Genomic DNA, 14,370 nt, shown 5'->3' with positions numbered 1-14,370 from the left:
ATGCCGGGCTTGGTGTTAAAACGTGCTGAAGAGGTGAAGCTGCTGAATACAAATACACACAGATTATAAAAAATACTTCCTCCTCACATTGACTTCCACCTCATTCACAAATAAATTCTTCTTCTGTGAGAAAACAATCCTACTTCCACCATATTGTGTACAGTATCTTACATGACAACTTTATAAAACTGAATTGTACCTTTGACTTTACAACTGGATTTAGAAATGTGTGATGTTGGTAACGGAGAGACTGAAGCTTTTGCTACAGTTGCACTTATTTTGTCTGGACAATTCACCACTGATGAAATATCAAGCACGCCTGCTAATGACTGGGACGTCCCAGAAGGAGGGAAATGAAATGAGGGCGTACAGAAGGAGGAGCAACAAGTCTTCATTGTGATGCTACCAACGTGCAGATTCTGAAAACTAGTCTGGGAAGTTCAAATCAGCCGTCCAGTTAAACTAAAAGAATCCTACAATTTCTTCCTTGATGTTATTTACATTGTGTTGACTCACCAAGTCAAATGGACAAATCACGGAGACATACTACTTTTAATAATTAAAAACCCCCCAAAACACTGACACAGCAACGTGTTCTTTTCTACATAAACAAAACTGAAGGCAAAAGTCAGAATTTAGCTAATTTAGTGAGATAGAGAGAACTTTGAGGGACCTTTAAAAAGGTATGTCAAAGTACAGATACTGAGGAGATGCACTCCTTCCAACTCCACCGGCTTACAACCTTCCACACACACACACACACACACACACACACACCCTCTCATCATCATCATCATCGTCCTCCATTCTCCTCTGTAGCCCAGTAAAAAGCCTGTGATGACCTGGGTGTGTAGCTTATTAACCTCCCCATCAGTTCTTATCAGCCAATGAATAGCCCAGTCATCTGCCCCTCCTCCTGAATCTGAGGGTGAAAATTTCCTCCTCACGTCAGGGCTATAATTCAATCCACACACACACAAATCATTTAAGGTGCGCGCACACGCACACGCACACGCACACGCGCACACACACACGCGCGCGCACACACACACACACACACACACACACACACACACACACACACACACACACACACACACACACACACACACACACACACACACACACAGAGGGAAGGGGATCAGTGGTAACACTTTGTCAACCTTGGTTCTGGTGGGCTTCCAAGACCGGCGTGGACCAGATGTTACTGATCAACAATTGGAGGAAACAACAGAAGGGGTGTACATGGTTTGTGTGTTCACATGTGTGTACGGCCTGCCTGCCTGCCTGCATGTGTGTGTGTGTATGTGTGTGTGAGGGCCAGAATAAATTAATGGCTGATTTCTCCCCTTGCTTTGATGGCATTAAGAGCCCTCTTCTTCTCAATGTGCCGCGTTAAATGCTTTTCTCTCCTTCTCTCTTTCCCTCCGTCTCTCCCTTCTTTTTTTTTTTTTTTTGACAAGCAGGGCCACCCAGCAGAAAGCAACTGATGCAAAACGCCAGGGTAATCCCCCCCTCCATCCACCGCCGCCACCACCACCACCCCTCCCCGCTATCTTTAGTCTTTGACACAGTAGCCATTATCTGTGGGATTTAGTTAAACCAAACCTTCATGTATTTGTTAGGCCCTGGGTTCGTTTTCTCTTCTGACTGCTCTGCTTGAGTGTGGCCAGGCTGGGGGGAGTTTTTTTCTTTTTACATAATCAGTACAGCTAGCAGGAGACACATGAAGAGGGGGTCCTACAATGCCATCTAGCTGGATTCTACTCAGAACGTTAAATAACTTAAAAGACTGAGCCGAAATGTCTAACCTTGTGTGTTTTGATTGCTGCAAAAATACTAGTGAGACACTAGTCTTTACAGAAGTTAAAAGCTCCAACAGTCATTTTACCTGATTAATTTAACCAAATTCAACAAAAATAGATCATGTGATGTCACCGTTCTGCCTCAGTACCACAATAGTGAATGCAGTCGGACATACGTTCCAGTAAAAACAACAGAACATGTTTCTTGACATTTTCATGCACGATGTGTCAAATAAAACTACTTGATATAAGGCTGGACGATAAACTGAATTTACCAATATATGGACACTGACCAAAAAAAGTTTTAATTTATTTTATAAAAGCAATTAAACCGAGAATAGCTACAACCAATGAATAAAAAAAAAAAATCAGCCCTGGTCATACTGTAATTAATCCAGACAAACATATAAAAAGAAAGCTGGAACATTAAAGGAAATGTCACATACTGATGGATTAGTTAGAGATACATGTGGCTATTTATTATAACAAATTATTAGCCCAGTTCTAACCTGAAATCAAGCATCTACTATAGACAGAGAGAGCAAAAAGTACCCTCTTTATTTCCAGATTGTGACTTGTTTCATATCTAAGAAGCCATGCTAAACACTGGGGCCCTCCTCTCTGTCACATGCAGCTACAGAGCTAAAAGCAGTGTTATGGAATCACTGTTGAAATGTGCAGATAAGCCGGGGCTCTGCGAGGCTAAGCTAAGGTTAAGCCAGGTGGTTTAGCTCCCTGAGTATGTGTTTACACACACACTGAGGTGTGAACCATTTGGGGAGCTTAGAGGGGCGGAGAAACACGAGTTGATTTAGTGCTAGTGTAAACCTCAGTACCTGTAGATGGTGTTAATTGGGACAGCTTAACACAACCATCAGCATACATCTGTAAGGTTTCCGATGTGGGCTAGGAGTCAGATTTAAAATACTTCAGGGGAATACACACTGGTATAGTAGGACTGGGTATCAAATTGCAAGCTTGTTAGCTTGTTCTTTAAAAAGATATAAATCAAAATGCCGCCAATTTTAGATTATTCTATGTAGGCATAGTTCTTGTACGGCTTCTTGAGTTTAGACATTTAACAATTGAGAACTGGGGCTTACTTTGTTAAATGGGTTTATATAATAGGGTTTCGTAGAATTTTTTTTATATTTCTCAAGTACTGTTTTGGTATTGGTACAGAAAGTAGAAACTAGTATAAAGAAAATATCCAATGGTACTAAGCCTTCGTTTACATTGGTTCATACATGTTATTTGTAAAAACACAGGTCAAGCTACTTATAAGGCAGTTATATTTATTTGTAAAAGGAGAGAGAAGGAGGTAGAGAAATTTCTGAATGAAAAAGTGTGAGTATGTGTGAGAGAGAGAGAGAGCAGTGATAACCCCCAGTGGAGGACACCCCCCCACCCCCCCCAACCTGCTGACAGACAGCTGCAATCTTTTTAGCATAAGTGGCTCCGCCTGCTCCATTAGCAAAGAGAAGGAGGAGGGTGTGTGTGTGTGTGTGTGTGTGTTTGTGTGTGTGAGGAGGGGAGAGCTCGACCCCCCCTGGGGTAGATGTTAGAACAAATTTGAGGGGTGTCATATTACACGCCTTGTGACAAGAGGCAGAGGGGAGGTGAACGATGAATTTGCTTGATGAATTAATCTGCGGACCAGTAATGGCTCTGCTAACAACATTAGTCATCCTGTTCTTACATCTCTGTGCTGCCATTCACTAGTTTCTCCCCTTGTCTCTCTGTGTTACACAATCACTGCATGCTTTCCTTCATCTGTCTCTCCTTCCTCTCAGAGGTTTGCTTAAGGCCATCAGCTCAGTCCTATATCAATAAAATGATTTTGATTGAAAAAAAGAGACATTCTGCACTTTTAAAATCTCAGAAGAATTGAGTCTTTGGTTTGTTTAATATACTTCCTAATTTACATTCTGCCTAATGTGTTTGTAAATGTGTCAGATAAATCCCCCCACAGCGTTACATTACAACTGACACCAGCACTGGGCTGTTACTGCCACTGGCTCAAGCTTTGATTCAATACACAAATGCAAAATTGCTGTGTTTAAATAGATATTTAAATGGAAATGTATTGGGAAAGACAGCTGTTGGTATTTGTAGCCTGGAGTGCTCATTACAATGGGAAATGGGGAGGAGGAGTGTGTGTGTGTGTGGGGGTGATGACAACGGTAGCATGGCGAGCAGCTGTGTTAGCAAGTGAATGGTGTAATTACTGGCCAAACCTCTGTCATTAACCTGCATTGTCGAGTGCCACCACATCCGTTACCATAAGAAAGCCTCGATTAATTGACTGCAAGGTAGAAATGCAATTATGTCGTTGGGCCGCAGTTGGTTAACTAAATAATAATCAACCACATAAAAAGCAAACAAAATAAATAAACAAATATCTCTAGTGAATCTGAGGAATGCATGAATATTTTCGTTTTTAATTTGCACTGTCAACTTCCTCAGAGATGGAAGAAAGATAAGAGTTTACATTAACAAACAAAGAAAATACAAGCAGCAAAACAGGCAGATTAAAATGTGACAGTGACACTTCAAACCAATAAATGAACCCTTAAGATGAATTTATATGAAAGACGTTTTTTAGCGACAGCACAAAACAAAACAACCAAACAGAAATAAAACATAGTGTCTCCGGTGTATTTGATTGTGTGCATCACTGTGCTGCTTAAGAGTGTGTGTAGCTGAGTGTGCAGTACATGCCCTCTATGGGTGCGTGTATGAACATATTCAGTGTTTCTGTTAATGTGTAACTTGTGTATATTCTGTGTTTGTATGCGAGTGTCTGTGACGATGTGTTTGGCAGCTTGCAGCATGGTTTGTTGGACCGGCTGCTGCATGGGGTCTCAGGCAGAGAGGCGGCTGATGAAAGCATTGGCGGGATGCTCCAATAAAGAGCAGATTATCATAAGCGGCCATTGTCCACCTCCCAATTCTCTCCAACAACCCCCCCCCCCCCCCCCCCATTCCCACTTACTCACCCCTCTGCTGAAAATGTTAATCGGCCCTATCGCTGGCAGGCTGAGGAAAGGAGGAGTGCCTGCCTGCCCAACTTTTAACTGATTTAGAGGAAGCACAAAAATATCACGAGCGTAGCAACAAATAAAAGCGTCATCAGGGAGAAAGAAAGTGAAAGATAGAGGACAAAAAAGGGAAATGAAAAGTAGCCCACAATAATTTCTGCTCTAGTTTACAAACAAATTTAACTTGTGAGTCTCTGGGACGTGGCGAGTAGCTACACCCCCATCCCAACAAACTCCCTCCCTCCCTCCCGTTGACTCCATCCACCCAGCTCGTTTTATCTGAAGATTCTCAGACAATGCCTAGAGGATCCCGTTCCCTAATCTTCCTAAAAATCCCCCTTTCATCCCCACTGTTAAAGAATGTATGAAAGGCTGACACCGAGCTGGAGAAAAGAAGGGGGGAGAAGGAAGGGAAAAAAAAAAAAAAAAAAAGCGGTGCACATCTGGGAAAGAGGGTGGTGTCACTGTGCTGGACTGGTGAGGGTGGGGGGCTAGGAGGAAGACAGAAAGCGCAGGGGAGGCAGGAGCTCAGCTTTGGTCGCTTGTGCAGAGTCCTTGCAAGTTGACTAATTAAATTGTTTTGCTGCTCAAACATTCAAATGGCCGAGGAGATTAAGGGCATGAGCGGGAATGGGAGTGTATATGTGTGTGTGTGTGTGTGTGTGTGTGGGGGGGGGGTTAATCTGTGTTCTGACCCAGTTGAACCTTGGAGTCACACACACACACACACACACACAAAACAAGAAGCTCAAATCCTTTGTTTTGTCCCCTCAAAGGCAAGAAAAAGGCAATGGATTTTAAAGGAGTGATCCCTAGATTTCTTTTCTTCCCCATAGGGAAGAACGGTGCATTTGCTCCTGAAGTGAATTCAAGATGACCACAAACACATTCCACTGTGGTCTGATACAAAACCATTCGATTGAAAGTGAGTGCTCTTTTTGTAACCCTGACAACAACAAGAAAATGACCAAAGGCTCCAAAAAGGAACGCATCTTCCCTTGGCTGTGTCTATCTCTGTTGCCATGAGCTTAGCTTACGAATTGGGCCTGTGATTATGGATAAACAATAGTCGGAATCTCTCTGCTCAACAATTTCAATCACAATTCACGCAGTGGACAAGCCTTTGGCATAGCCTGCGTTTATTTTCAGAAGATTCAGGAGGAGAGCTGCGTTTGAAGCTTAATGTTACTTGATTTGTTTTTGAACGTGCACTGAAGAACGTTTTTGTTTTTACACCAACAAAACACAACCGAGGAAAAGAGGAGTTGTAGCACCTGAAAAACAAAGTGTACACTGATTAAAGCCAACACCAAAACCTCTCTCCCTCCATCTTCCAGTCTGTGAACTGGGGAGGGTATTATAGTCTAAACACTTTTTCTTCTGTCAGTGCTGAAAGATTAGACTGGTTATCCCATTAAAGTTGGTAAAATGCCATTCTTGTGTCTTTAAGCTCTCGTATAGGAGGTCAAGATGAGTCTGCCTGCGCTTACAAGGCGGGCACGGATGTAATCTGCCCAAAGTTACAATAATTAATGTTAAGCTTCTTCAGCAATACGTTTGTGAAAGAACTGCCCCTGATAATATACTTAAAGCTGCACACGCTGTTTGTGTTGCCGCAACAAGACAAGGCAGGGCTTGATGTGCATGCGTATATGTGAGTGTGTGTGTGTGTGTGTGTGTGTGTGTGTGTGTGTGTGTGTGTGTGTGTGTGTGTGTGTGTGTGTGTGTGTGTGTGAGAGTCCCAATGCCACTCACGTAGCCCAGCTTAAATCTTTAGTCAAACTATAAACTGAAGCTGCCACAATGCTGGATTAGGACGACAAGCATGGGAAAAAGAGTGAGAGACCGGCTCACTGGATGCTAAGGAAATATAAATGTAACACACACACACACACACACACACTCTGACAATCACCATTAGTGTTAGGACTTCAAGTAGAGGATCTGGGGAAAACGTAAACACATTACCAGCATGAAATATCGCTTTACAAGAAGGAAAAGAATAAAATTAGATGAATCAAAATTAGCCTGCAGGCCTTAGTTTGGATGACTGTTTGGATTTAGAGCCACAGGTTGACGTTTAAACTGTTCACATTCTGCAATCCTCCACACAATCGCACACCAAGTCGAGGCCAGCAGCCCTTTCCAACGTGAAGGCATTGACAGTCCAGTCTGTCCCTCTCTCAGATACTGAGGGGGGATAGGCTGCATGTGTAAAGTACATTAAGCTCTTGCTGGATCCCTCCTTGTGCCATTCTCCTCTCGTCGATTCGCAGACACAAAGGCAGATTAAAGGAGCGCGCGCCATAAAAACCCTGTGTCAATCTTATCGGCGTTGAGTGCAATTTTTAAACATATGTTAATCTGGGAGAGCTAAAACTCATTCTCTCCTCTCTCTGCTTGTTTATCTCTTATCAAATGCGCAGTAGGTGAGAGGCAGCTTTGCGGTGCGGCTAAGTGCCATTATTTGGATAATTGCGTCCATTGTTGCAGGTTATATAGCTATTTGAAATGGGAGGTGTGTGTAAATAGGTACAGGGGCCAGGTAGGGGGTGGTCGAGATATATTCAAACAGGGGCCAGGAGATTTTCTGCGAAGTCTACATGACGCATTTGAATGCTTCTTCATACCTCAAGTTGAATTTTCAATAAGGAGCGTCTGATACATTTTTCTGTGTAACAATAGCTTTAGAAAACTAACAATGCCAAGGTCAGAAGTATTACCTGAACCAGTAAGAACACACTAATGATGAATGGTGTCTTGATTCTGATGAAATTAGCATAGTAATAAAACACATATTAATGACGCCATCAAAAGTTCAACCTATTCAATCTGTTCTTTTTTGTAGGGCACTGTGTATAAAGGTTGTATGATGCTACAAAAGTTTTATGCAATACTTAAAAGCCATGTGATAATATTCTAGTCAAAATGAATAAAGTATATGTAATGAAGACACAAAATATTCTGCTCATATAATCAATAAACTCCTATAAATATTCGGTCTGTTGCAGGAGGTGAACGTTCTCCTAATGTTGCATGTGTGAAGGACAGTGCTCCCAGTGGTGCAAGAATAACAAGTTCATTAGTCGAGGGGGGGCGCCGCAGGAATTCAAATTCCCCCCCGGCCCGGGCCTGGCCTCTGATTGGCTGGCTGCGTTGGCATGGCGAGACTCATTAGAGCCCAGCAGTAATTAAGAGTTGTTAGAAAGTGAATTCTCCAACCGCAGATTAGAAAATTAAACTATTTACTGATTACATATTAATAGAAGACAACAATGGCGCTTGCCATAAGCTTGGAAGGCAACCAAGGAATAAATCTGTGTACTTAATTACCATAAACAATGGGGGCATAGAAATGGAGTTTTATGCACACTCCCTCCTGTAATGTGTCTGATATCAGAAGACACTTGACAATTCTTGTTCAATTATCTCTATTATTTAATGTGCTGTGAACTGCCTCTGAGTAAATAAATTAACCACCCCAATTACTTGGGATTCATCTGGGGAGGGCCGCGGCGTAATAGAAAATGCCGCAGAAAGCTGCATTGTGCCCAAACCGGGGGGGTGGGTGGGGGTGGGGGGTGGAAAAGGAGGGAGAGCAGGGGTGAGAGAAAGGAGACAGAAATAAAGATTCACATGGATAAAAAAGGAACAGAGCAAATAGAAAGTGATGCAGAGAAGCAGAGAGGGTTGAAAAAGAAGAGACTGAAAGATAAAAAGAAAAGAAAGAATACTGACGAAGGAAGCACAAAAATAGTTAAAGTAGCTTAAAACAGGAAGAACTGAGATTATTATATAATATATTATACATGTATATATAAGCAGAATGACAAATTATTTATTTAGAGAACAGAGGGGAAAAAAAGGACGAGGCAATGACAAAGCAAAAGCATGTGATATCAAAGGAGGGAATATTGAGGAGCAGCAGAGCACAGTAGATCTTCCCAGGCTTTCTGCTGGTGGAGCAGAGAGATGAACAATCAGTCATGGGTCAGTCGGTCTGTCTGTTCACATCTGCCCATCAGTCCTGCAGTGCTGTGCGCTACCACAGCACCACTGCACACTGATCTCACCCACACTTACCTCAAGAGGTCTGAATAATATGATCATATGCACTGCTATGACATCCACCCCCGCTCAGAAAGTCTGCTCTATGAACAAACTGAGCGTGGCTCTGGGTATAATCTTCAAGCATACACATTATTAAAGGCTAAATGTAAAACTGTTAATGTGGTGATAGTCAATGAAGCACATTTATACAATTCTGCAGAACACACCGAATTCTTAAGCACTGCTAACCTTTAAGTAGAAAGCCGTCTGTAAATCTCAACACATGAAAAGCAGCTATGATTCCTCTCATCACTACTTTCCACCTCTACTTCTTAGTGCTGACCCACGTTCCCCCTTAAGTCTCAAATTTTCAACTGACTTCTTCATTATCTAATCTTTTGTTGAGATCACATCTGGTCTGCAGCTCAATTAAAATAGTGGAAAGTGGTGTCAAATTTTATTTCTGTCCAAGGTTTTCTCAAGAAAAGGCCTGCTCTCTGAAGCTCAGCTGCTGCCGCAAGGTTGCAGATGTTTGGCGTTTCATAAACACATGCTTTAGTTTGAATAAGAGAGACTGAAATTAAAGTTGACGGTAGATTGAGTGAGAGGTTGATCGTTGTGTTTCTAAGAGGATGCAGAGGGGCTGGGTGTCATTAAAAAGAAGCCTGCATGCTCAGTCAACTTTCCTTGGACAAAACATGCTTTTGTGCAGACAGAAAAGTGGATCATGAGGATGTTAAAATGTAGAAGTTGATTAAAAACACACTGTTTCTCCCGAGTTCTGATCCCTATCTCATGTGACAGGTGATATAGTTTTAATGCATGAGTAGCACCAGTTCTGACAAGACTCGAGTTGGTGCTGTACCTGTGGTTAAGCACTTGAGGATTGCATTATTAAGGAGGTAATAATATCAGTGTTTTAGTCTAGGCTTACTTTGGGCAGACTAGTGGAGGCAGTTGATAAAAATTGGTGGATTTCAGTTCACAGGTAAATAATTGGGGAGGGGTAGGAGACAAAATGTTTTGTCCAACATGCCCACATTACGGTGCAAACAACTTGCACTGAATAAGCCTATGAACTGTGCCAAAAAGACCCAACAGCAGGCTTTTATGGCAAATTGGTGATTGGTTCTGTTGAACTTTCGTCTGGCTGATCTATAGCCAATTCATCATGATGGTGAGACTGTCTCACAACTTCCAAGGAAAGAGCTGAGCAAGATCTGAAGAAAGTAACATTCTGTGAAATGTATTTAATTGCACTGTGACTCACAATTCAACCAGGCACTTGGACATCTAATTATATTTTGGGGAAATTAAAAGGACCTCTGGACATTGGCTGGAATTCAAAAGTGTGGCCAGCAGAGTAAAAAATATTAAACATTTCTGGTAGCTGGTGGTAATTTCTCACCATGTGCCTGAGTAAAGTACAGGCACAAGTCAGATGTGATGGATCAATACTGGATATTTTGCTTACAGCCAATCAGCCATAACTTCAATCAGACATTCTGGGCCCTGAGAAAAATATCTATCATCTATGACAGCCTATAGAAAGGTGACCTCAGTTGCTGAGGTGATAAAGGTTACTTCAGTTACCACCTGTCACTGCCGCATCTCGCTCTGATGCCTCCAGACCTTGGCCTAAAGGCACAATCCATAACCTATTGGATGAGTCTCTGGGATAAGTGCTGCAAAATGAGATATGGAAACAGAAATGCACTTTCAGGAAGTGAGCAAGGTGCTCATGTGGCAACTTTTTTTCCTTGCTGCAACAAAATGCCAGTGTAGAATTGGTACCAATGTGAGGGTTTTTATTTTGTAATTAGCCATAAATAATGACAGTTAGTCATTATTAGTATCATTATTATTAATATAGTCAAACATGTTAGTACCTAATCGGCTAACTACATGTTTCATTGTTGTTGATAACTATAAACAGCTATGACTAAATGTGGCACTTGAAAATGTAGGGGTTTCAGAGTATATAACGCATGCCGCATCACCCATATGTATTGTACTACATCTCCCAGTAGGCACTGTGTTGACTTGTGGAAACCACATTTTCTCGATTTCATTCCCCACTGATGTTATAAGGGGATGAAAAGCAACCAAGGTGAATTTCTCTTCGTGATATCCTTTTATTATTTTGTCCTCGCCTTCCCTGTTGTCACCCTCTTCCTTTTCTAGTGAATCATATTTTTCAGGAGGGGACTGGAGGTGTATATATATATATATATATATATATATATTTATATAACTATATAAAGAGAAATCTTTATGGCTGAAGGTGTTTGGAAGTAAATAACCTGGCGTCTTGCTGGCTAGCGGCTGGTTTATCAGTGGGTGAAGAAGAAGAAGGAAAAACAGCCCTTCAGATTGACACAATGGCATGCGCTCCGACAGGGGAAGAGGGCACAGAGGCAGGGAGGGAGGCAAAAAGGAGGAAAGCGAACACAACAAACAGAGGAGAGATAGTCTCGATATCAGGACCCAAATGGGATGGGGAAGGTGAGCGTAAATCCCACCGCCCCAGTTTGCTTTTCTAAAAACCTCTTCTATCCTTCCCTGTGTAGCTTTTTTTTTTTTTTTTTTTTTGATTTTGGGGGCTAAATCCACCAAGGTGTGCACTGATATATCAGAAAAAGCACGAGAGCTGTCACTAAATTACTACAGCAAATACTGCAGCTACACTCTCAGAACATTTGCAAACATAGAAATTTGTACACTTCCTGGAACCACGTTTTTTTTTTCAACAGCATTCTTGGGTGAGGAATGGGACGGTTTAGTATCATAAATGGGATGCTATTCTCCAATTTCAGTTAGGGACTTAACGGAGCCAAGGCCCCTCTTTTGGCTCGGCACACTGTCTCATGTCTTAACAAGGCTTTACCCCCGGCCAAATCTTAAATAAAAACCTCCCGAATCTGGCTCCATACGCCAAACCAGATTGCACTTTGTATGCGCGGGTGTGTAAGCATTTGTGTGTGTCTGTCGTGGATTTGTGAACTGTGTCAGTGCTCATGTTGTGTTGCCTCGTTTTTTTTTTTTTTTTTTTTTTCTCCTTGCCTCTCCTTCTCTCCTCCCTTTAACTCACCCCCGTCTTTCCTTATACAGCATATCAATGAAGGCCAGATATGTACTAAGGGAAGGAGGGTGTATGTGTGTGTATGTGTGTAGCCGTGCATGGCTGAGCGCACTGTTCAATAGTGTGGAGGCTGGCTGGCTGGCTGGGGCCGCGGCTGGCAAACGGCTGCAGCGGAGACTTCGGCTGGGGCTCCGCTATCGCACCCAGTTATCGTTTCCCCCATGAAGGGCTCCCTTATCACCCCAGCCCAGAGAGGTCTCCCTTCTTCTCCCATCCCCGAGACACACTCCCCCTCTCTTTCCCTCCCCACCCACCCTTCCCCTCCCCTTCTCCACCCCCTCCTCCTCCCTCACCCCCCCCCTCCATCCCCTCCTTTCATATCCACCCAGCGCTCCGTCGTGCAACATTCAACCGAGAGGGAGGGAGAGAGAGTGTGTGTGTGTGTGTGTGGGGGGGCCTTCAAAGATTCTCTCTCACACAAATGCACACATAAAAACACACACACAAACTCCCTGAGTGTACATGCGTGTGTATGTGCGTGCGTACGCTCAATTTGCCAAAACAGTTTTTCCAGTGTAATTGGGCTTGGGGTACCTGTGTCCATGAGATAGCGCAGCCTCTTCTCCACGCGAGCTGCTCGGGCGTCTATGTGCCTCTGCTCGCTCTCCAGTGCAGACAGCTCCCCAACCACATACTGACTGGTGTCTTTGAACGCCTTCTGTCAACCAGAGAGAGAGAGAGAGAGAGAGAGAGAGAGAGAGAGAGAGAGAGAGAGAGAGAGAGAATGGTTATGAGAGAAAAGGAGGAGTAGTGCGATATAGCATTAAACAGAGACAGAAAAAAAGGGAAAGAGGGATGAGACAGAAGGAGGGAGAATAGAGAAATACAGTGATGGAGTGAAGCAAAAAGGTAACAGGAACAGAAACAAGAGAAAAGAGAAGAAGATATAACACAGAGGGAGGAGGAGAGTGAAAATGTATGAATAGATGTGCAGTGTGTCCACAAATCTTCCACATATAAAACAAAAGAGAATTTGTCCAGAGAAGAGATAATACATAAAGCTAATGACTAACTGTTGCTGCCTCTTGTTTCGTCTGAGTTCCTCTCTCACACCTTCAGAACCATTTTATAGCAAAAAAGAGCTGCAAAGCTTTAAATGCCTAATCAAGAGGTGACATACTGAAGTAAATCTTTATTCACACCAAACAATCAAGACAGTGCTAATTTTAAGGAATTTTCTCATATAATCTTTGGCCCCTCCAACAAATGACTTAATGCCCTTTTGTTACTTACTTGATGACATAAATTAGATGGGAATAAACAAGTAGGACACTTAAAGCCGACCCATTCTTGTATAAACAAGAAGGGTTGTAATGAAAAATAAAACAGGCCACCAGAGTGTGTCTATACGTTTAGGCATTAGTCATATGTACGGCCTGTTCATTTTAACTCCTAGATGATAACAATAAGGTGAATTAAAACATCATAAAAGGAGGATTGGTAAAAGAAGCTGTAGCCACAATGAAAAGGTTAGATGAAAAGGTGCAGGCGACAGGCGTGGACTCAACCCTCCTTGTCAACAAGGCACTGTGTTGTTACTGTTGTTTAGATTGATTACCGATTAATCGTTCACATCCCAAATGGCACTTTGAGTTGGAGTATTGTCCAGTTTATATCTCACACTGTTGACATCCAATGCTCACTCCACAATCAATACTAATATTCACTGAGCTTTGGCCTTTCATGTTTACCTGCTGACCTTTCCAACAGCGGACATCCATAATGTGGTAATTACCTTGTCTTCGTGTACACTTTCATTAAAAATGTATTGCATTATAAATATTACAACCTCTGTGTCTGACTCACATTAAATGGTTTCTTGGTTAAATGAAGAGAAGTTGAGGAAAACTGAGATTTAGAGAGACATCAGCATCAGTAGGAGAAGCTTTAAAAAACTGCAGAAATGTCACATAAATCATGTAACAAGTTGTTTAAACTTGTGTTCAGTCTTCAATACTTCGCTTTCCTGTTTATGCTTTGCAGTCTTAACCCACTTGCAGGCTAAATGTCTCCATGGTCCCTTAAACTAAACCTTACATTCAGCTCTCCTTACCCACATATACACTCTCTCTCTGCCATTTCAGATAAGTCTTTCTTCCAACTTCTCATACACCAGGCACTCCGTAACTATACCATACTTACACACACCCATCACTCTATAACCATATGCACTTAATACACCCTCCATTTCTGACCCCTCTTCACCTCTGTCTCCTGACTGCTTGCTATTCTCCAGAGAAACTCCTCTGAGTGGAGGAAAATGTTTATTCAAATTCACTACTGAGGATGCATCCGAAAAAATATCTCCATTTTATTGCTGATGCACTTCATT

The 14,370-nt window shown here is 42.4% G+C and overlaps 1 protein-coding gene across 1 annotated transcript in view; it reads right to left on the bottom strand.

Moving 5' to 3' along the window:
• Nucleotides 1-14,370, bottom strand: part of ehbp1 (EH domain binding protein 1) — a 133,392-nt gene that overhangs the window by 21,408 nt on the left and 97,614 nt on the right. Inside the window, exon 21 of the mRNA XM_070915571.1 lies at nucleotides 12,573-12,698. Within this exon, the coding sequence (XP_070771672.1) occupies nucleotides 12,573-12,698 (126 nt within the window). The remainder of the gene's footprint in view (nucleotides 1-12,572; nucleotides 12,699-14,370) is intronic.

This window comes from Enoplosus armatus, chromosome 12, assembly GCF_043641665.1.
Source record: "Enoplosus armatus isolate fEnoArm2 chromosome 12, fEnoArm2.hap1, whole genome shotgun sequence".
In the NCBI taxonomy this organism is placed as follows: Eukaryota; Metazoa; Chordata; class Actinopteri; order Centrarchiformes; family Enoplosidae; genus Enoplosus; species Enoplosus armatus.
Note: the sequence above shows the minus strand (reverse complement) of the source record. Positions and strands in the feature narration are given on the sequence as shown.